Below are 23,661 nucleotides of genomic sequence, written 5' to 3'. Positions count from 1 at the left end.
ATTGAACTGAATTTATTGATGGCAAAATGACAGATTTGAATTTTTCCATCTCTCTTTTGTGTTTGTAGCACAATTATAGTCTAAACTGAACTACCCCCTCCCATTGCCCTCTTATGATTTTCCTTCTGATTCTAATACCAATCACTGAGACAGATGATTTATAGTATTTTAAAACACCTTAATACAAATGTTGGAATTCTAGTATAAAAATAAGTTTCTAAGTGCTACACACACTTTAATACTGTCACTGCTTAAGCGTTCCTGTATTTGACAAAAGGTGTCATGATGTTACGAGAACAGTTTCACATTGCCCATCAAGCAATGAAATGGGACATTCAAGGTTTTTCATAGGTAGAAAGCATAAAACTATTATGATAAAATGTAATGGTATAAGGAAAAGACTTAAGAACTAAATGACAAGTGTTACATATATTTAAAAAAAAGACAATATGAACAGCTAAATATGAAAGCTTATTTATGCTTGTTTTCTTATATGAAACACTCCCAATCTCTTACTTGTTAAATACTGAAACAAAACTCGCATTTATTTTAAAATACCAAAAAGTACGAACACTCTTTTTGACAATAAAATGACCTCGCTAGAACTACTTATTGTTGGGGGTAGTGTTTGGTTTTTGAGGATATTTTGATAGTCATAATCTTTTATTTAGAAAAGGGCCAAATGTAATCTTGATCTCGGAGGATATGTAAAAAACAGAACTCATTGTTACAGGGTGTCTTTGGCAAATAATATAACGACATTACCATTCACTTTACCAATGTATTCATACCCAATAAAACAATATATATGGGTTTTTCATTATCTCATATATCAAAGTCATAAGAACAGTATCTTATGAACAGTGAGGTTTAGGGTTAGGGCAAGGACTTCCTTTTAGTGATGGGGCTGAAATGCTGTTGTTAATAGCCCTTAGAATACCATAATTCCTGAGTTACATAGAAAAAAAGACACATTTTTGGAAGGTAAGCTAAACAATGAAGGCAGTCAGCTGTACGCTAATGTTAACATCCATCTTCACTAAGTGGAGCAGGCTTCCGCAGGCTAAGGTGTAGGAACACTGTCATACAGAAGGTGGTGATGTCGAGTCCAATGGCTGTAGAGATCCAGTCACTGGAGGGTTGTCTAGAACACACCGTAACCATCTCCACGGGTGGCAACAGCAAACGCTGGATAGCCCTCGTAGGTGGTGTACGCTGCCAGCTCCTGACCCAAAGAGATGGTCTGTTTGAGCTGGGAAGCAGCAACAGTGGCAGCGGTGTTGGCTATGGCATAACCTGGAGCACCATAGGGAAACATGAGGCAAGGTGTTAACTGTTAGACATGGGGTGAATAGTAATGATTGAGTCTATTACTTAAATGTCCTATACAATTATTTAAACCCTTTATCTGAAGAGTTCTCCAACATGCTATGTATGCACTTGGCTTTATATGGTTCTCATTTTTTCTCATTGTGTTCTTCCTGTTCCCAGTGTAGGAGGTTGGACCAACTGGAAACAGTTCTGCCAATGTAGAATGGCCTTCTGTAGGGCCACGTGCCAAGACCCATTTGATATGGTTCCGATAGTTTTCTAATTACCGATGTGCACCACACCATGTTAGCCCATGTTAGGAGAACGCTCAATGCTTTCTGTCTACTGAAGGCTGAACATTAGCAGTGCTGGGCAGAGCTTTGACCAGTGTTTCAGACCTGTCTGAAGTCTGTTTTATAATTTCTCATTCATTCATTCACCCATCCTTTCAATGACATGTCGGTCATCTGACCAAAGCTTGGTGTTGCCTGTCTCCGTCCCTGAGTACCAGGGCATCTTTTTGAACCTTAGGTTACACTTTTACATTTATGGCATTTGGCAGACGCCCTTATCCAGAGCGACTTACATTTTTATCTCATTTTTTTTATATACAAGTGAGCAATTGAGGGTTAAGGGCCTTGCTCAGGGGCACCTCAATCATGGCCTCAGGTCTGGGGATCGAACCCACATCCCTCCGGTCACAAGACCAGTTCCCTAACCACCAGGCCATGACTGCCCGCAGTCTTGAACCTCTAAATTTATTAGAGGTTCAAACCCATCACCAGCAGCTACTATTTTAGATATCTTTTTTGCTTCATTTTTGATTAATTCTTCCAAGCTTCATTAAAAAAACATCTCTGTATTCATACAGTCCTGTTGAAACCCTAACACATCAACACAACAATAAAAAAACCTGTTAAGCAGTAATAACTCACCAACACTACTGAATTCCCTCAGGTTGTGCTGCTATTCATCAACTGTGAAAAGTGTTTATTCTAGTCTTAGCTTGGGCCCTTTAACCGTGCCGCACAGGGTGATTCGGGGCCACTGAAGAACACCACATTTCAGCTGCCATTTGTTCTTGCTCTTGATTCAGTAATGTGACTTCTTTCAATTATTGCACAGGGCAGCTTTTAGACATTGAACACAAGTGGCATTTCCTGCAACCTAAACTAGCTAGACATAAACATTCAATTAAACTGCTTGCCTTAGATCTGTCATCTTTCATTTATTAGTCCAGATCTTAGCAGTGTTATGTCTCTTTTTGCTCGTCTCCTGACCAAGATCGGAGTAGGACAGTTTATTTTAAAGCAATGTGAACTAATAATGCTAATATTAGTGGTACCGAGTTACCCCTTGCTTTACAATGCCTCTTTACTGATGTAGTAATTTTTGGAGCCTCTGGAGTCTATTAAGCATAGATCTTGTGATAGAGACCATCACTCATTCTACCAATCATGGCTTTTCTCATTACTCTCTCTATTGAGCAACAAAAGTAGTGGTTTTGGAAGGAAACTGCCCCGTCCAATGGCACTTAGCGGTAAACTAGAGTGGGCTGAAGTGCCAACGTGTATTCAAGGCATCATAGTGTAAATGTACACTCACATCTGCTTCAACACGTCCGTTCGGCTGTGGTATGCGCACATAATAGCTGTCTACCTTTCAGTCTCTCAGTAAGACTGTGCATTGGAATTTTTTCTTAAGGTGCTTTCAGACTAAAACCAGCCATAATAGAGTTATAATAAGTATCTTACAGACCTCACATACCTGGGAATGCTGCAGCAGTAGCGGCAGACACATCGGCGCCCTCTGTCTGTAGCCCCAGGGTCTGCAGTGCGTGCTCTGCAGCGTGGATTTTAGCTTCATCCACTGCTGCGCACAGCTTAGTTGGGTGTCTGTACAAGTACAGAACATTAAGGGTTAAAACTTACATTTTGCTGATGAGCCTGTTTTTTGCCCTTATGAATGGATTCTTTTGGACAAGCTCAGATTTTACTTAAATAGACTTAAAATACAAGGCAGGTGCAAGATTCTTTCAGGATAAAACACACAAAACAAAAACAGATATGAAATCAGCTCACATGCTGGGATACTGGTTGGCAAGTGCAGGAATAGTGACTTTGTAAAGAAACAGCTGTCTCTGATCTGGTCCAATGGCAGAGTGGAGTTGGTACACTGGCTGGCCCCAGTTATTCTTCTGACAGATATCCTCCAAGATCTACCAATCACAAGTGTTATTGTATCCTTTATGCGAACCACAGGGATGCTGTAGTGGTGTGTTTTGGAGACATTCTGGTGAAGTTTATGACTGTGTACCTGCGGAGAATGCTTGATGCCCTGGGGCTTTAGGGTCACAGTATTCATGGGCGTGAGCTCCATGCCAGGGAGCAGGTCGTAGAGTTTGTCCTCGGGGCGTTTGTCGGTCTTTAACTGGTAGGTGGGGCAGCCGCGCCCCACGCCAGCATAGGCGAGATATCCTCGGCCGCCCAGACCACGCACACCCGCCGCCCCTACAGGCACATTCATGTACATTTCTAGGAATGCAAGAAGGCATTAAATCGAATCAAATCACCAGAAATCACCCAGGTGTCAATCAATCTCACAGACAACTGATCATGTTGATGTGTTCCAAGCCAGCACTGTACAGATTCCTTCTGATTTCCAGTTCAAGAAGCTCAGATTTTTATGTCATTGAATTGATAGATTTTGTCACAATGCCGATAGCTCAATTTCCATTAATGTTTGATTGATATCACATGACTGTATTTTGCAGGCATGGAGAACAGATTACAAATTGTAACGTTGGGTGCAGGAGGCAGACACCACGACGATTACGGTGCACAATCAACATTTATTGGACACAACACGAAATAGCTTGGTGCGGAGCGCAAGTAGCACACAAACACTCACGCTGACACGTAGCTTTAGACATAGACGAGCACAAGACACTGCGCGAACGCACATTAAATAGGTGAATAACACAAACCCTCGTGATCTCGAGACAAGGCACAGGTGCGACTACGAACACGCTCACGAACAACCCACACCCACGGAAGTGCATACATGGGCATAACGACACGCAGACGACATAGTGGCACGCCCACAGGGAAGGGTCCGGAGCTGTGACCGTGACAGAACCCTCCACCAGGGGCTCGCTACTCCCGGAGCTTCCCGCGTAGCTGGAAAAGCCCCGAACCAATACCAACGGGCAGGTCCGGAGCCGCCGGGTTCACGAGCCTCCGAGAGCCGTCTCCCCCGATGGTGGGAACCGCCGCGAACAGCTCTAGAACACCCTCCCTGGGAAGACAGGGGAGAATACGTTAAACAATGGCACAGTCACAAACATGCACACAGGGACGCTGAACACAAAGGGCACAAACGGGAACAGTGGATTAGGGAGAAACACTGGGACTGACAAAAACACCGGTACACAAACATTCATCATCGGAGCCAAGCTCCCCGCCTTAGGCAAAGCCTGCAGCGAAGAGAAAGCTCCGGGGACTGGGGGTGCTGCAGAAGGCGGTACACCTCTCGCCTGTTCCGCCCGTTCACCGCCAGGTGCCGCACGGCTAGCGGATGCGCTGGGTGCAGCGCGACTGGCCGACCGCTTGGGGGACGCACTTCTGGTGGACGCGCGAGGTGCAGCGCGACTACTCGCCCGCTTAGGGGCAGCACGTCTGGCGGACGCGCGAGGTGCAGCGCGACTGGTCGCCCGCTTGGTGGCAGCACTATCGGTGGGCGCGCGAGGTGCAGCTCGACCTGTTTCCCGCTTGGAGGCGGTGCGACCAGCGTGTCTCGCGGCAACTGTCCTCCCTGGTCCGCGGCTACCTCCTCCGGGAGTGCCGTAGGGGCTTGCCGCCCTATAAGCCTGCTGGCGCTCCTCCACCCTCTCTGGGAACCTCCCGTAGGAAGCCCCTCCTCTGCCAGGCCAGCCTCCCCTGGTTCCGGTATCGGGGGTGGTGTCCATCGCCGGCATCACCTCCTCGGCCACGCTCCAGTCCATGGACCGTGCGGGGGTCTCACATCGGGAGTGGTCCATGGGCTCCTCCCCACAGGACTCCCCACTCTCCAACCTGGGCGGACTGTCCGGTCCGCTCCCTCCCCCTTTGTAGACTGTCGGGAGCGAACACACTGACGGAAGGCTCTCTCCCTCACTCTCCTCGCTCTCGTCCTCGCTCACAAAGGACGATGAACCAACGGACGGAGGTGGGCTGGCGCTCCCTCTCTCCCCGTAGCACACCGTTGTCTCGGAGTGCAGAGACGGAGGGGGACTAACGTTCTCCCCCTCTCCGTAGTACACCGTCGAGTCGGAGCACACAGATGGGGGAGGACTGACGTTACCCTCCGCCTTCTCGGGGTGCTCGTAGGCATCGGAGCAGACCGATGGCGTGGGGCTGGTTTCCCTCTCCTCGTCCGACGTCAGGGGAGCCGCTGACGTGGGGGAAGGGCAGCTGGCCTCACCCTCACTCTCCTCTCCGGAGTCCTCACTCCCGAACTCATCCTCGGGGGGAGTGAGGGCAAAGGCACCTACCCCCACCATGAACGGTTCACTGGACTCCTCCTCTGGGAAGTCCAGGGGCGGTGCTCTCCTGTCCTCCGATCCGCTGCTGCCCACCGCTCTGGGTGGCCGCCCTAGGGACGCGGGAGGGTGCAACTCTCTCCATATGCGGACCGCGGATTGGCGGATACCGTCTGCCATCTCTTCGTCCTCCGTCTCTCGAGCCGCGCACAGCAAGTACGCACACATGGGGTGCTGCTGCATGGTCTGCTCGGTGACAGGGGATTCGCGGCGCCGAACCGGGGAAGAGCCGTGGTGACGTCGGCTTCTCCTCTTCCCCTTTGGGGCACGGGTGGCGTATCCTGGCATACTTCTTATTCGGCTCGTCTTTCTGTAACGTTGGGTGCAGGAGGCAGACACCACGACGATTACGGTGCACAATCAACATTTATTGGACACAACACGAAATAGCTTGGTGCGGAGCGCAAGTAGCACACAAACACTCACGCTGACACGTAGCTTTAGACATAGACGAGCACAAGACACTGCGCGAACGCACATTAAATAGGTGAATAACACAAACCCTCGTGATCTCGAGACAAGGCACAGGTGCGACTACGAACACGCTCACGAACAACCCACACCCACGGAAGTGCATACATGGGCATAACGACACGCAGACGACATAGTGGCACGCCCACAGGGAAGGGTCCGGAGCTGTGACCGTGACACAAATGCTGCAGAACTAGTAACAATTTGTTTTGTACCTAAAACTTCAAGCAAGTATGAAATGGTAGACTGGTGTATTTTGCATATATTAGCTCTAAAGACTCTTACAGCAAGGCAAAGGTGATATACATGTATTAAATTAGATAAGATAAATCTTCTTATTGCACACTTGATTCATTATTTATTTTTCCTTACTTTTTAATTACTCCTCTAATTTGGTTGCCTGTTGATCTTTAGAGATTCACGAATGGTTAGAAAAGGCCGAAACGTCGGCTGTAATACGTACCTCGAACAGAAGGTGAGCGCACCAGACCCCGCGTGCTCACGTGACCTTTTGCAGTGGGGAAGCGGAACTGGCTAGGGAGAGCCGTGTACGCATGGGGGGCATAAAACACAGGGGCACCCAGGTAGGCAGCTGAGGGATCATACATTTGGCCTAGTGTGTACGTATATTCACCCTGCAGCAAAGCCCCACCTCTCCCCCCCGTGCCCCGAGTGTAGCGAACATAACTGTCCTTATCCACTGGCTTAGCTAGAGTCACTTCAATAGGAGACCCGTCGACAACCTGGAATATCAAAGTGATTGACATTGAACCTGTTATTAGAATAAACACTAATCAATTATTTAATTGTAGAACACAAATTCTACAAATATGTGAAGTGGAAGCTGTGAAGACAAATTGATTTTCTTACCTTTCCATTCAGTGCATTCATAGCCGTGATTGCGTCCTCTCTCTGGGAGAAATGTACAAAAGCGTAGTCTCTGATCTTTTTCACCCTCTCCACTGCACCTGAACGTTTGTTGCATATATTTGCCAGTAAAACTCCAGAATAATTTAAGATGCCACAAAAAAGTCAAACAACATTGCATGGGATATACCATCAGAAATCAACAAACGCTAATTTCTTTAGTTTCAGGTTCCCTTTCTCAGCCGTCCTCTCATTTGACTTGAGCACCAAGAACTTTCTTTGATGCATATTTGCACCTTGGCATAATATCTAGAGTGGACTGACAGATCACCTGGAACATTTACTTGTTTCAGTAGGAAACAGGATTACCAGGTTTGATGGCATTGAACTCCTTTTCGATGGTTTCCTCAGATGTGGCCAGCATTAGGTTCCTCACATAGAGGATCTTCACAGTGGCCATGGTGTCCTCATCCACCTCCACTTCCGGCTCTGCCCAGTCCACAGCGATCGCGTGACCCCACAGCTGGATTCTTCCTGCACATACATGTACATCTTTCATGCGTGTGATCATAAACCACGCCACACCTCATCGTGCCAACACACGAACATCAAAAGAACCAAAGGTATGAGTCTGCTATTTGACATGCTGGACCAACACTGTACTGTAGGTAGCATGAAAGGTGTAGTTCAAAAAATGACCTTTTACCTGGAAGCAGTTTCCTCCTGGCCATGGCAGCGGCTCTGTGACTCGTGTACTCTACGAAGGCGAAGCCGCGGTTTTTGCTCTTGTCTGCCGCGCTGGGGTATACAATCACATCCACCACACCGTCCGTCACCTTCTTCATCTCAGCCAGGATTTCCTCTTTCTTCTTGGTTTTGGGGATGCCCCCCACAAAGAGGCGACAGTTGTCCACACTCGCACAAACCCCCAAGAGTCGGCCATTCCTGAAGTGAAATCATAGACGTGTTGCCTTCTGTCGGATTCATAGATGTGCTACTTTCAGTGATGGGTATGGCGACAGCTTTACCTGATTTCATAATTATTCAGTTGCTTCATTGCATTCTTGGCCTCTTGTTTTGTGCTGAAGGTAACAAAGGCGTAACCTCGATTGTTGCCATTGAAATCCATCATCATTCGTACTTCATATATTTTGCCAAACTATAGACAGAGAAAAGAAAAGTTGTTACCAGTAACATAAGATAATGTCCTATTATTTTGTACCTTATTATGATGTTTTTAAATGGTGGTAAAATGTCTACCATATCATAGTTTTTTGTCCTTTAGTAAGTATTTACACTTAAATATCCCAATATGTGTAATTAAACATAAGAAATGATGTGCAGATTTGCCAATCATCACAACTTTTTTACTTTTTCACAGAGAGGCACCAGTTCATCCTCAAACAGGTCCCTAGGCAGCTTGCCCACAAAGATTTCACTGCCTCTCTCGGGGGGCGGAGCCTCCCAGCCTGGAGGCGGACCTCCATATCTCCTCTGGCCATTCTCCTGCAGGATAGGACAACATTGGTGACGGACAGTAATGCAAGCAAGGATCAGTGGCAAAGGTCATCTAACAGCCACAGTGATCAGATGGCCAATGAACTACCAACATGAGGACCCTGGAGTGCAGTGATTAGTTTATTGCAAGGATGGAGTGATGAAGGATGCTTTAAATCAGAGGTGTTCAATTCTACCAATTGGGTGCCTTTGTCCTGCATGTACTTGTGTTTTCACACTCTCTACACTCTCACTTTTAGTCATGAGGCTTGACTTTTACTTACTGGACTGAAAGTACAGGTCTGTACTGTCTCATAATTTAGGCAAAGGTTTGTTGCATTTTGTATAAATGAAGGAAACATAAAACTGCTAAACCTACCCCGGTTCATTTATGTTTTCATTTGAACAAAATCCTATTCATATGCAAAATTCTCTGCGCAGTACGGCCAGGCTAATGGCTCTTATACATTGCACAAACGTAGTTGCTCTGGAGAGATAGTACAGAGCGGTGCACAATTTTTACCACATGGTGGTACTGTATTGTAACACAAATTTTACATTAGTAGGTATACTAACATGCAAATCCTCTTTATGTTTATGGTAAAAAGTGTGTCCATGTCTATCCCAAACTCAGTTGGTGCCCTCCATGCTTTTGGCTTTTGCCCCAAGTTGAGAAATGCTGGGTATTGTAGTCTGCTGTGGGTGCTGAGTAATGCTGGGTATTGTAGTCTGCTGTGGGTGCTGAGTAATGCTGGGTATTGTAGTCTGCTGTGGGTGCTGGATAATGCTGGGTATTGCAGTCTGCTGTGGGTGCAGGGTAATGCTGGGTATTGTAGTCTGCTGTGGGTGCTGGATAATGCTGGGTATTGCAGTCTGCTGTGGGTGCAGGGTAATGCTGGGTATTGTAGTCTGCTGTGGGTGCAGGGTAATGCTGGGTATTGTAGTCTGCTGTGGGCGCTGAATAATGCTGAGTATTGTAGTCTGCTGTGGGTGCAGGGTATTGTAGTCTGCTGTGGGTGCAGAGTAATGCTGGGTATTGTAGTCTGCTGTGGGTGCAGGGTAATACTGGGTATTGTAGTCTGCTGTGGGTGCAGGGTAATACTGGGTATTGTAGTCTGCTGTGGGTGCTGGGTAATGCTGGGTATTGTAGTCTTCAGTGGATGCAGGGTAATACTGGGTATTGTAGTCTGCTGTGGGTGCTGGGTAATGCTGGGATTTTCAGTCTGCTGTGGATGATGCCTCCTACCTGGTGTATTTGATATCCTGTGCGCTGGATGAGAGCACGCAGTGGAGCCTCTTTCTGCATGCCAGTCAGTCCATCCCCGCATTTTTGATTGGTTTCCATTGTGAGTGATTATCAGCAATAAATCAGCAAAATTAGGGGTGCTCACTGAAATTAAATCAAAGTTCAAACACACGTGAATGAGGAGGCAGGGCAGCTGATTCATTCTAAGAGGCCATGGCTGCTCTGTTTCGCCTCGTCAGGTGGTGAAGAGAGGTGACTGTGTTACACAGTTAAGCACTTAGGGAAAAAAAACTTCACCAGTGTTTTCACTACCAGTGTTTTCTGTCTGTCTCACGTTTTCAACACATATCGCTGAATCACCTTACAAAGTATATCCCAATTATGTTACGTTGTCAACGTCTGAACTTCTCATCTTTGCCAAAAATAATTGACATTGTTTGATATCTGCTTTAAGCCACCTCTCTCTTTGGAAGATATACAAAACCTGTCTGTTATGTGCCTCTTTTTCCATAATGGGTAGTTTCATCAATATGAATGCATACAGCGAGAGAGTGAGACAGACAGACAAAAAAAGAAAAAGTAATTTCTCTCAGTTCCAGGTCAAGGACCACTGTGTAATTATTAACTGAAGGGATCCAGGGCGGCAGGCAACTGTATTTGCTTAAATTTGAGCAAAAGCACACCCCGATTCACCCAGACCCTCCAATCAACATCACACAAGTGCATCTACCCCCCTGCTGCAAAACAGCCTTGAAATCAGTGATAGAAGTGCTCACTCAGCAAATCAGTCCAAACCTCACCCACCAATCCTGCAGATGATGAGGCTATTGTGCAACAAGCTTGATTGAATCACTGTTAAAAAAAAAAAAAGAAAAAGAAAAAAAAAGATAGATGACCAGAAGCTCTGGGCTCTTCAAATAATCAATGGGCATCTGTCTTTGTCTCTTTTAAACTTCACTTGATCAAAGGAGGGGACATGAAAACAGAACCACACTTCTTAAAGCAGAGGTCAAATGGGACAAGACTACCGTTCATCTTCAATCAGACTTAAGCCCCATCTTCAGTCACAATGGAACAGGGAATCTCACACCTATTGTCTTTTTGCTGTGAGTGTCCAAAATGGTTGCATGGCACTCCGTGGAAAATCTTGCCACTGCTACCTTATTGAGGTTCACATAGGCCCAGTATAACAGCCTCCTGAGGCCCCAAGCCATCTGGGTGCAGGTTGACTAGTTTACAGTGGTGAGTCTCATGAGAGGGGGCCTTTCAGCACACACGGGTGTCCTTTCAGGAGCCTGCACAGAGCTCAGGGAACAGAGCATATTTCATGTTGGTTCTGTAATGCCATACATCTGCTCATCCTGCCAACAATGAATCGGGTGACTGCCCTGCCCTCTGCAACCACGGGGCATTTGCCCACAAAGGGCAGCGACATCCAAGTTTCACATCAGAAAATGATTGACTATGATATAACTTGCAAAGAAATTATCCATTAGTTTAAGCTTTCCGAATCATCTTATTTATTCAATGTCTCACAAGAAGTGATAGAAAACTCCTTACAGCTGTTGCCATCATGTCATTATGTTTGGAGAAAGAAATGTAGGCAAACGTGAGATAGAACAGACCGTCTTTTCTGTGGCTGAGCATTCGTATGTCAATTATGAAGACTGCTGTAATACAGTATGGGTAGGTCCATTATGGAGACTGCTGTAATACAGTATGGGTAGGTCCATTATGAAGACTGCTGTAATACAGTATAGGCAAGTCCATTATGGAAACTACTGTAACACAGTATGGGTAGGTCCATTATGGAAACTACTGTAATACAGTATGGGTAGGTCCATTATGGAAACTACTGTAATACAGTATAGGCAAGTCCATTATGGAGACTGCTGTAATACAGTATGGGTAGGTCCATTATGGAGACTGCTGTAATACAGTATGGGTAGGTCCATTATGGAGACTGCTGTAATACAGTATAGGCAAGTCCATTATGGAGACTGCTGTAATACAGTATAGGCAAGTCCATTATGGAGACTGCTGTAATACAGTATAGGCAAGTCCATTATGGAGACTGCTGTAAAACTATATAGGCAGATCCATAAGGGAGGGAGGTCCATTAGTAAGTTCCTGGCTCTCGGGACGCACACTCCTGGCCGACCTGGTTACCGTTTGCATAAACAAGATAACTAGACTGCGGCTTATCTGGCCCGGATCTGTACCTGCGTTTTGGGGCTTTGTTGACTGAAGCTTAAATACACACGGGAGTGAAGGCCGTCTTGCTGGCCTGTACTGCCTCCAACGTCTCCAGTTGGTAATCGTAGCGACATAAGGAAAAATGCATTTCTCACCTCTGCAGTGTATTTATTACCTGCAAATATCGATTTTCGATGTAAAACACAGACCTCATGGCATGTTATGATTGCCTGAATATGACAGTGCCAGAAATGACGTCTTGGCGCCACAGTTGTGAAGTGCACCATATGTTGCCAGCCATACCCCATCATTATTGCATCTAACAACAGCTATTAGCACTATTAACCGATGTCTCTGAGAACATATGGTGACAGCATACATATGGTAGCTACACACATTTCAGAATCCAACGAGCAGCAGTTTGTGACGAGTGGCTCAGTTTTCCTTTATCAGCTGAAGCGAGTCAAATAGGCAAAGTAGTATGTGTTCACCAGCATCAGTTTGCGTGAAAAGCAGACCAATTATTTCTCCTACAGAGTTTTCATTTCTTTTTCTCAACATCACATCTGTTATTGTCACTCAGGGTGATTAAGCATGTGAGTCATCAAAATGCCTTCTTTTCTGATGTCCTGCCTTGATGGTGTCTGCAGTATCATATTGCTGTTAACAGACCATCATCACAGTTGAGGAAATGTAAATAAATAGAGTGATGTCTGGAGCAGCGGCAGTGATGTCTGATTACACATCAGCCCCTTCAGCATGAGGCTTCAGGCCCGAGAGTGAAAAAGAGGGGAACTTACCTGAGCAATTTCAGAGATCACCACCCGGAAGACTCAGACCTTCATTCTGGCAAACTGGGCAACGTGTCACTGGGGGTGATTCTATAATCACATCATATCAAACTCCAAAGGTTCACTGTCCTGGAGCAGCTTTACAAGCTGGGAGGGTTAATCGTTAACCAGCCCTATCTCCCTGCCTCTCTCTCTCTCTCTCTCTCTCTCTCTCTCTCTCTCTCTCTCTCTCTCCCTCTCCAGGCAGAAGCCCTTTGACCAGGAACAGCACGAACATGGTGCCTCCAACTAGCAGCCCAATCACTTTGAAGAAAAGCCACCAAAGGCATTACAGTTCTCCCTACACATATTTTATCATGATATAGTGTGTGTGGCTTAGCAACATCAACCAAGGGCTTTTCTTTGGTCTTGATGCATTCAGTTGCAGCCTTCATAGCTAGATTTCCTATGAACTGGAGTTCTGATTCCTTGCTAGTAATAAAGTGAAATGAGCTCTGTGCCTTTGAGTTGGTGAAAGAGTTAATATCCTGTCATGCTGATAATGCTGAAAATGACATATTTTCCCATAATTAGATCAAGGGTCAAATTCTGCATTGTTACAGCTTTAATTCTACTAGACCCCCCCCCCCTTCATCCTCTTCACACAGACAGAAATGCAGCAAACCTGCAGCATATGATATTTTTGGTATAATGCCATTGTATTTTCCACTCTATACCATTAGCCATTTTATTGACCAGGCAAACTCTGCTGTTCCCCCTCCTTGTTTGTTTGAGTTAGATATGGCCAGAGGGTACCTGAGCTCTGCTGATCTCTGGTCTTCAAGCCCTGTTGTGCAAATTCAGGTAGACCACCAGCAGTAAAGCTGCTGCCTTACCCCACACAGAGGCAGATCAAGGGTCTGTTAAAAGTGTATCAACAGGTATCGGGAGACCTGCAGATGAAATGCTTGTGTACAGTGTGTGATGGGATGTCGGTTAAGGGTCAGGATTTTAGGCTAATGGACTGTAGTGATTCTCTTCAAGTGGACATGGCAAGGATGGGGCGCTTGCTGTGGAATCTAGCGCCCCCAGCTGTTGAGTAGGTTTCTTGCTTGGGAATGTTTGAAGAGTGGGTTACAATCAGTTTTGATATTACATTTATTACTAAGGATGAGCTCGCTAATCAGTAATTCACTTAGTGATACAGTGTTGAGCCTTTTCATATGTAAATGGAGGGAGGTGGGGGATTGGTGGATAGCTGTAGCATATTAATAATAATTTGGGCATTCCAAAACAGTATCACTGATAACCACGCACGCACGCACACACACACGCACGCACACACACACACACACACACACACACACACACACACACACACACACACACACACACTTAAACATATGTGAGTACTTATGTGAGTAGGTCATGTTTAACTGACCAGGTGTCCACTGTCCACATGGCACATCGTATAACTTCTCTAAGTATGAAGACAACATCAGACTTATTGTTATTAGACTGTTTTTGTTTGAAATCTAGAATAACACATTAATAAATATGAGCACTTTAGGGAATTGTGTGACCTGTTTCCTTACAGATAACATTGGAAAGTCAAGAGACTCATACCACTGCTTCATCACTGAGAGTACAAGACATAATCTTACATTAGAACAAATAAGAGGTTTACTCATATATTTACTATTTCTTATTCTCAGATCAGTGGGTGATTGTTAGGTCAAAGCCTTAGGCCCAAGTCTAGGGACAGCCTGGGTTTCCACCTGTGATATGCACAGTGTGAGAACAGCCTGCTCAACCTTTCCTTTAAAAAAGCGCCTGTTTCTCACAAGGGTTTTAAAAATATCTTTACAGGAGGAAGTTTGGTGTGTCACCACCACAATGTCTCCATCCTGTTGAAGGTGGTATTTGACCAAGCGCTGTGGTCTCCAAGAGGAAAGCTCCTTACATAAGAGGCTCCACTGATAAGATATGGTGCTGTAGTTATATTGCATGTCATTCAGAGATCACAAATAGAACTGACCTTCAGTATTACCCTGCTGTGTAATGGAGAAGACATTCACCATTGTCTTTTATTCAGACGTGTGTTTTTCTGAGCTAAGCAGTGCCATGTGGCATAAGTTAACCCTGAGTAATGCTCAAAGTAATGCTAATTGGTGCTAATACTAAATGTAAATCTTTGCATACAAGCAATTTAGATTTTTGATCATGTTAAAATTGTGTTATTGGGAAAAATAAGTCAAATCTGGAAATAAATGTAGCTGTAAAAGGAATTCCAATAACCATTCTTGCCCTACTGCTGTAGTGTCAGGCAGCAAAGAATATTAATGTGTCAGAATGGAAAAACAGGTCCTTCATGCTGTGTGTATTGATTGGATGAGAGGATGTGACTCGATGATAAAACCTCTTTTTACCCCACCTTATCTCTCTCTCTGTCTTTTTCTGTCTCTCTGTCAGTTCAGTTCAGTTAAATTCAATGGTAGTTTATTCCTATAAATATATAATATCTAAGTTATGCAAGGTGCATGTCATAAATGAGAGAGAGCAAGAGCGGTACACAATCAGACGTTTATTACATTTAACATATACACAGACACCATGACAACTGACACTATACAGATACAATGACTGACAATGGAGGGCAGAGCATGAGGTGTTAAATGCACTAACATTAATGAGGGGTAACTAGTGACAGGTGAAACAGACTGACAGAGGGCAGGCTAACAAGGGGGTGTGGCAACATATAACAAACACAACAAACACACGTGGTGGATCAGACCACTACAAACAGGTGCTTGGGGGGAAGGTGACATACATCCAAAGAAGATTCCTGGTGAGTAAGCTTTAAAAAGATATGTAGGGAGATACATTAAAAGAGATTTTAAAATGTTCTATACAAAGTACACATTGCATCCAAATAAATTTCCATTTGTATATTTCATTGCACGTTTGATTCCATCCATCCATCCATTCATCCATGAACGTAATTTTGTAATTTGTGATAAAAAGTGGGGGGGACATGGATTCGTCGCTATTTAAATATTTGGTTTTAACCGTAAAAACTGGGGGGGACCAACACCGGCTTTTGAAAAAGTGGGGGGGACATGTCCCCCCCGTACCCCCCCCCAAATTACGTCCGTGCATCCATCCATTCATCCAAAGAAAATTGATGAGTCACAGCAGGTGAGTCACAGCAGTGCACAGAGACTCAAAATTGTAGTGTAGTACACAACATTTCCAGAGAAATAGGATGGTCAGACAGACAGAGGTCCTTCATAAGCTCTGCAAACAAAGTGCACAGCTATATAAATAAAATTTATATTGATGTTTAAACAATGATCAGTGATATATTTACAGTGCACAGCATATATGGAAGTGGCTCTGGTACATATGGTACATATGATGTATCTTGATCAATATTTGTGGTATTCTTAAAACAATGGTAAATAATGTTTCCAACTAACATTAATTCTTGGCGAGAAATAGTCAATCACAAGAAACCAGAATGGCTGCTGTTGTGGAAGAACAGGTCACTTTGGAAGGTCAAGGTCAAGTTCCTGTCTCACCTTTCCAGGGGAGGTCATATCTATTTGCTCATACTACCAGAGGCTGAGAGCTTGAGGGTTTGCTGAGGTTCCTGGGATTGCTGCCTGCTGGACTGAGATTGACATGGTGATTCCTGGGATTTGTTGGAGCCACTCCTCCAGCATAGGGCTCCCAGTGCCCCATCAACACTGGGGTGACCTTGGTGTTAACCTTCCACATCCTTACATTGGGCTTCTGCACCTGGGGATGAGAGCACAACAGAAAATTCAGATGCAATAAAGTCATCTTTAAAAAGTTATTTAACTCTTATTTCTAGGGAAATAAGCTATTCTATTCTAAAATATATATATTCTACTCTGAACAGTAACATACTTAGATTTTGGTGTGTCATTTAACGCTCACGAAAAATTACTAGACTAAATAAGACCTTGTTTATAACTTGATAACAGGCATGACTTTGGATTCCTCACATTGGTGATACAAATATATTTATTTAAACCATAAATCTTTACAAGATGATGTTATTAGGATATTTTTTTGTTTAAAGTTGTTTAGGGGCAGTCATGGTCCTGTGGTAGGGAACTGGTCTTGTGACAGGAGGGTCGAGGGTTTGATTCCCAGACCTGAGGCCATGACTGAGGTGCCCTTGAGCAAGGCACCTAACCCCAACTGCTCCCCGGGCGCCTGGCTGCCCATCGCTCTGGCCACGTGTGCACCACAGCCCCCTAGTAATCACTAGTGTGTGTGTGTGTGTGTGTGTGTGTGTTCTAATTGTACAGATAGGTAAAAAGCGGAGGACAAATTTCGATTGTGGAGAAAAATAATTACAATTGACAAATATGGCACATTTACATTTAGACTACTGTAACAGACATAAATAATCAAATCTATCTGAAAAACATTATGTAAGAAAGCTGTATATTTTTTCCTTTATTTTTCAAAAATATCTTGTTATATATGACTTATACCCAGCCTCAATCCAAGATCTTCAGGTGGCAAGCCTGCTTTCTGACAACAAGATTACAAATTCAGCTTTCTGTTTTGACAGTCTGAACAACCATTTAACATTGTTTTTCTTAGCAGAAAATGATATTTATCATACCTCATGTGCTCAAAAATCTACCTGGAGAACCATTGCAACCTCATGGAGGACCAGACCCAGCATTGTCCTCAGAAACGCAAACAGTATTTCCTAAAAGACAAACATCAAATACATTTCCTGCCATATGATATCTGCCAACGATTAAAGAACAAATCAATAAGAATCAGCAATAGATGACTTCACTCGGATGCACTCCTCAATTTGTCATGAGATTTTCTGAAAATATAATCCATGAAAGGTACATTATGTAAAATCCAAAACCAACTCCAATTATTCCATTCTGTTTCTGTCTCTCTGAGAAATGTACACAGACATCCAAAATTCCATCAAACACACCGTGACGAGGGTTGCCTTCTGTCTCAGCCTGGCTTGTCTGCCCCAGAGTAACAGATTAATGCTTTGGACACGTTTATACTGCAGTGTTTAAAAAAGAGAAGGACATGAGCTCTGTGAGTTTTCATGCTTGCGCCAGGACTCACATGAGTTCAGACAACAGGAAAAGGGGAGTACAACAGGAGAAATCGAACAAGAGAGAGGGACATTCAGTGCAAGAGAGAGAGGAGAGACAGACAAAGGGAGAGAGAACTGAGAGAGAGAGAAAGAGAACAGATAGCTGAGAGAGCTGAGAGAACAAAGAGGGAGACCTAACAATATAGGAGGAGTCAGACTCTGTACAAAGTCTATACAGAAATAATTCACTGAAGAAAGGTTTGATGGGTTGGTTTACATTGTGTTACAGCTAGTCCTCGAGGAGTTTGGGTTACTGGAGACATCTGGTGTGCTGTCTGTGTTCTGCACATACTTTTTCAGCTCTGGCAATTTTTTTCAGAAACACAGCCCACGTCAAGTAGTGGAGTGGAGTGTTTACATGGCTTGACTCCAAACAGACGGCGCGGTGTCATTCCCTGGGTGATCCGCCAGCAGCACCCCATCGCTGGGCGTTAACTAGGAGGGCTCCTGGGAGCGGCAGTCAGGCACGTGTCAAATCCAGTATGTGGATCTTATGAATGAAAGAGGTGTGGAAAATAGGAGGGTGCTCCCATGGTAATTAGAGCAAGTGCAGAAGTAATCTATTACACGGGGGGGGGGGGGGGCTGTGGCCTTAAAAATAAACACCTGTCTTTGAAAGACTGCAATGTCCATGTCTACCACACACACCCAGGTGTATGATGCGCATAATCGCTGTCATATCCTGACAAACTAGAGCAGTTTCTACAAATGGAATATAAATAAAATAAAGATTATATATTATTATTATTTTTAATAATAATAATAATAATAATAATAATAAATATGTGCGTTTGTCTACACATCCCTGTCTCTCCCTCTCTTCCTGTCTAATGTATGGCCATGACCATGTACGGTATTTCCACTCCATTCATGGTATTGAACCAAAGCTCTAAAGCTTTACTCAAAAAATACCCCTCTATCAATCTCTCTGCTGCATCAGACCAGCTAATGGCCCCTCCCCCCCTCCTTTTTTGCTGGACAGGCATATGAGATAAACATTATTGATTTTGCAACATCCTGTCTTCATATTAGAGGCCCTCTACAGTTTCGATGAGAGAAATTGTGTGCATTACAGGAAGGCTGGTGACTAATGTCTGCCAGGGCTCCAGCGAAAGCCGAGCTCTCCCTGGAGAGCAGTGGATGGCGCGCACACACACACACACACACACACACACACACACAATCACTGGGATGCGAGACACAATCCAATCCACAATCCACACAGATTTTGAGAACTGCATTGTCTCACAGCATCATCTTGAGGTAACCCATCAGGTGGCGTCAAGGTGACCTGCTCTGTGGGACATGTAGTCATCAGGCAACATCAGGTCATTCCTCCAATGACAGGCAGCCACATGCAAATGGCATGATGGGTAGAGGAACTGATAGCTGAAGTCCTGGGTGTTGCAAGCCCAAGCTTCAGGTTTTGTGTTGGACTGTTAGTGAGCACTGAAATGGAACAAGAAGAGAGAAGTTTTTCCATATTCCAGGCCAGTGGGTTTTTAAAGATTAACTGGAGTTGGATGGCCATAGGACTCTCATAAGCCCTCAGCAGTCACTGTATGAAATGTGATACATTACCATTCAATTACTTGAACAAAGACAGTTTGTTGAAACACAAAATCATTGTGGGTTACCAGATAATGTAAACTGTAAAACAGTAATGGCTGCTCTATAACACTCAGACCATCACTGAATTAGGTTCAAATGAATGAATGTGTATTTATTTATGTAACAGTTGTCCATGAGTAATATTTGCTTTCAATGGTATCTAAGAGGCAGTAGATATTTTTGCACTGATTGCACTCATGTGCTGGGTGCTTCAGCGCTCTGCGATAAACCTTCTATCGACTCTGTTATGCGTATGAAGAGGCTATACCATCAGACCTACAGCATTGTCTTGAAGCACTGGCTCAGGTTACATGAATCTACGTCACCAATCACATCATATGGTAAATGACGCTATTTTAGGCGTCCTGTCTGGTTTTAGAAAATGCTTTTCAAGTAGTTTTCGTCTCCGGTCAGTTCATTCAGACCTTACCCACTCGCCAACTGTTTCAAGACTGAACGCTGCGCACTGCGCGTGCTGCTGTGGAGCAGAGTGGCGACGTCCCTCTACGGGAAGAGAGGCGAGCCTAGGTGCCTTCTGAATGAGATATAACCATTAGCCTGGGAGGGTTACCATTGAGCTGTTTCATTTCCTGTTGAGTTACCGTTAAAATTAATCTGGACACACCGGAAATCAGAGAATCGTGTTCGAACTATCTACTCAGAACTTCACCAGCATCACTCGAGAGCAAGGTCAAAGTTCTCTTGTGTGGCAAAATGAACGATTTAGATGAAGACTTCGCCAAGATTCTTCTGCTAAAAGAGGAGAGGATTAAAGAAATGGAGAGGCGGCTTGTCGAGAAGGAAGAGGAGATAGATGATCTTAAGAGAAAACTACACAAGTGCCAATCGGTGTTGCCGAGCGCGCAGATCATTGGACCCAGGACGAGACGAGCTCAAGGCATCTCGGCAGAACCTCAGACGTTCAGATCCTTCCAGGACTTGACAAGAGAAGCTTTACGGAAACATACCAAGTCTGACAGGCAAGTAAAATCTGTTTTATTCTCTTATATGTACGTGTCCACATCTAGCTTTTTGACATTTGTAGTTTAGAAAAGTCTTACTCTGTGAGTGTTGCAGAGGTATTAGAGAAGACGACAGTTTCTCTTGCGCGGTTACTTTCTGCGCCGGCTGGTGAATTTGTCAACAACGGAAAGATATAAGACAATCAGGCATGCTTGTTTTCGTTGTCAGAACCGTTTAAGCCCTGGAATTTGGGTGGGGATGAAGTGGTTACCCAGCATTTTAGTGAATGAACGTGGTGAAGAATACTAATCTGTCTTTGATTTCTGTCACTTTGCGTTCACACTTAAGTGCTTTGGGGTGATTTTCCCATTCCCCCCTCTTTTTTTAGTCTGAATAAATTAAATGGGTCAATTGGATATATAATTAGACAAGGGAGCATATTTACAGCGGAATACTTGATAAATTGTCCTTACACGGTCCTGTTTATAAAGCACGTGTGCAGTCCTACCCTTTCTTCACTGCCCCGAAACGCTCTATCCCAACCTTGTTGAATATTTAACGATTACAAAATATTTTATTTCACAGGAACTTACAGTGACATTTAGGGCGCACGCAGACATGCAATTTTCCAGGTTTTACTTTCAGTTGATAAAAATCTTGTCTCATGTCACTTTCATTGTGTTTTAAAAATAGCTTGTCAAAGGCATGGCTATGGTATTGAATATTATGTATTATGAAAATAATGCACGTGATACATTAAAAGGTTATTAGCGCATGTAGATGTAGGGGGTTTTCTCCCACTTTGTGCTCCGAAATGCTACTGTTGCCTTCACCTTCCTCATCTCTCCTCTATCTCTCCCTCACCTTCCTCATCATATATATATATGAACTTATAAACGTTAACATTTCTTCCACTAGATGCCGCTAAAATACCATGATAGTGAAAATCTAAATTGTAGATTGAACAGCTTAGCTTTCTTTACATGCGGCGTCCCCAGTAAAAGACATCATAAATAAAGTTCAAATGTCATTTGGGTTTGTATTCTTAATAAGTATAAATAATACAATTTCACATGTAAACACATACTTTGCCCTGGGGAAAAGAGTCATGCTTGCATATCTATGAATATCTAATCCTGTGCTTTGACAAACTCAGCCTCCCACACCTGGCTTGCTTGGTCTAATTTAGAACTCACTATATAATCAACAACCTCCTTGAAAAACACTTGAGCATGGAAAGTGTGTTATCTTGCTCGGACAGATAAAAGGCTCTTGGTTCTCCGTGCCTCGTGCCCCCGACTGGCTTACGCGTCGTCTCTCCCGCATTAGCATCATGTCTCTTGCTCCTCACGCTCACTCGGGCGCTTTGATGTCCACCCGCTCCCCCGTATCTTGTAACTCTTTGGCGAAGACGACAGGGCCCCTTAATTGGATCTGTTCGAAAGGACAAATAGAATAAATTCGAATTCACCTTTTGTGAAAATGAGGCGTGGGAAAAATAAAAGTTTTAATGTGGACATTTTGAACAAGATTAATCTACTCTACATTGGATTTGGTTTAGTTGGTTTGAAGGTAAACAGTATTTAACTGCCCTCTACTAATGATCTCAGTAGGTTGGAGCTGTAATTCTGCAGTCTTACCACAAGAGGGAGCATTTGGTCCTTTTTTCGAATTACTTGCCCTGATTTAGCATCGTACGCTAATAGGTAACTTAGTACTTTTTACAACACTGATTTATCACAAGAAGTAGTCTTTGGAAGAAATTTTTTTTTGCCATATGTAGTGTAGAAGTATTGAACTGTATGTCACATTACATCATGTTTTGACACTTTAATTAACACTAATCAGTAAGCAACATATCAAACCCAATCTATATAATCAGAGTGCTCGCAAAATACTATTTGGCCTTCCTCGCCATTCATATTAGTTCTGGTAGAGTATAAAACTCATATAAGAGAGTTTAAGTCCTAGAATAACATAATGAAGGTATTTCAGAAAAAAAAACCCAGAAACACAAAGCAAGACAACAAATCTATAGCCTTTGTAATTAATAGGCTTCCTATAACAGCCAGTTGCTGCACAGTGCCAACTTCAGGATTTTTAGCAGCTGCTGCGAGAAGAGATGTAAGGAGGATATGAATTCTAACAGGTTTTCTGGCAGGTTAAACCGCTTGAGCGCTCTGAGTGGTTGACCAATGTGAAGGTGTGCGCTGATGCGCTGCCATTGGCTGCTCCCCGCGCGGAGGAGAGCCGCGAACTTCTTACTCCCACGGCGAGGAGCGACTGGTCTGGCATCCTGCAGGCGCGCCACACACTCAGCGCTGACTGGCGTCTCTGGAGAAGAAAATGCGTCCTCTGTAAAAACTTCGCTTTCCGGCTGTGATGTGTCAGAAATTCGTATGCGCTTGAGGCTTTTTTTGTTTATTTGTTTTAATAATTTTCTTGTTTGGCCAACAGTAAGTGGGTTAGGCTTTGCGGCTTTATTTACCCGCACCATCCGGAGGACTGGGACAAACACGATCTCTGTTCATTTCATGACTAATTGTTCTGTAAGTTTGTCGCGACGTTGCGATCCGTCTCCGCTGAGGTATGGGTACTTTGCGTGATCTTCAGTATGCGTTACAAGAAAAGATTGAGGAATTAAGACAGAGGGACGCGCTTATCGACGAGCTGGAGTTAGAACTGGACCAAAAAGACGAGCTGATCCAAAAGCTTCAGAACGAGTTGGACAAATACCGTTCGGTAATAAGACCGGCAACTCAACAAGTCCACACGCATAGCGTGCTACAAGAGCATCACCGGACCAAGAGGCAGGCGATATCAGCTGAGCCCACAGCCCTAGACATCCAGGATCTTAACCAAGTTACCCTTCCTTTCTACCCAAAGAGCCCACAGTAGGTTTCCAGATGTGTATATTTATATTTTGTCGTTTCGACATAGGTCTCCAATGTGACACTTAATAAATGGCAATGCACAA

The 23,661-nt window shown here is 44.2% G+C and overlaps 2 protein-coding genes and 1 long non-coding RNA gene across 10 annotated transcripts in view; 1 reads left to right on the top strand and 2 right to left on the bottom strand.

Annotated features, from left to right (window-relative positions):
• Window positions 1-8: 8 nt before the first annotated feature.
• a1cf (apobec1 complementation factor) lies at window positions 9-13,043 on the bottom strand. Of its 5 annotated transcripts, none has more exons than XM_077000639.1 (12): window positions 12,968-13,043; window positions 9,972-10,115; window positions 8,600-8,734; window positions 8,257-8,387; window positions 7,935-8,173; window positions 7,598-7,762; window positions 7,232-7,329; window positions 6,825-7,104; window positions 3,628-3,845; window positions 3,393-3,529; window positions 3,079-3,206; window positions 9-1,296 (listed from the first exon to the last, which is right to left on the bottom strand). In XM_077000639.1, exons 2-12 carry the CDS (start codon window positions 10,068-10,070, stop codon window positions 1,145-1,147), a joined length of 1,782 nt encoding a protein of 593 aa, XP_076856754.1. In that variant the 5' UTR covers window positions 10,071-10,115; window positions 12,968-13,043; the 3' UTR covers window positions 9-1,144. The 5 variants fall into 5 exon arrangements, with proteins under 5 accessions (XP_076856754.1, XP_076856756.1, XP_076856757.1 ...); XM_077000641.1 differs by lacking the exon at window positions 12,968-13,043 and adding an exon at window positions 10,748-10,823; XM_077000642.1 differs by having other exon boundaries at window positions 10-1,296; window positions 3,628-3,821.
• Window positions 13,044-15,508: 2,465 nt separating this feature from the next.
• LOC143509792 (uncharacterized) lies at window positions 15,509-18,073 on the bottom strand. Its single transcript, XR_013129778.1, has 4 exons — window positions 17,937-18,073; window positions 17,601-17,690; window positions 16,519-16,738; window positions 15,509-16,234 (listed from the first exon to the last, which is right to left on the bottom strand). It is a non-coding gene; the product is annotated as an uncharacterized LOC143509792 (long non-coding RNA).
• Window positions 18,074-20,154: 2,081 nt separating this feature from the next.
• The window catches only part of prkg1b (protein kinase cGMP-dependent 1b), an 82,393-nt gene continuing 78,886 nt past the window's right edge, over window positions 20,155-23,661 (top strand). The window contains exon 1 of one of the 4 annotated variants that reach the window (XM_077000632.1): window positions 20,155-20,701. In XM_077000632.1, the coding sequence (XP_076856747.1) occupies window positions 20,436-20,701 (266 nt within the window). In that variant the 5' untranslated portion in view covers window positions 20,155-20,435. Of the gene's footprint in view, window positions 20,702-22,976; window positions 23,579-23,661 lie in introns of those variants that run through there. The other 3 variants (XM_077000633.1, XR_013130093.1, XM_077000630.1) reach the window with 3 other exon arrangements.

Source organism: Brachyhypopomus gauderio, chromosome 3 (assembly GCF_052324685.1).
Source record: "Brachyhypopomus gauderio isolate BG-103 chromosome 3, BGAUD_0.2, whole genome shotgun sequence".
NCBI lineage: Eukaryota > Metazoa > Chordata > Actinopteri > Gymnotiformes > Hypopomidae > Brachyhypopomus > Brachyhypopomus gauderio.
Note: the sequence above shows the minus strand (reverse complement) of the source record. Positions and strands in the feature narration are given on the sequence as shown.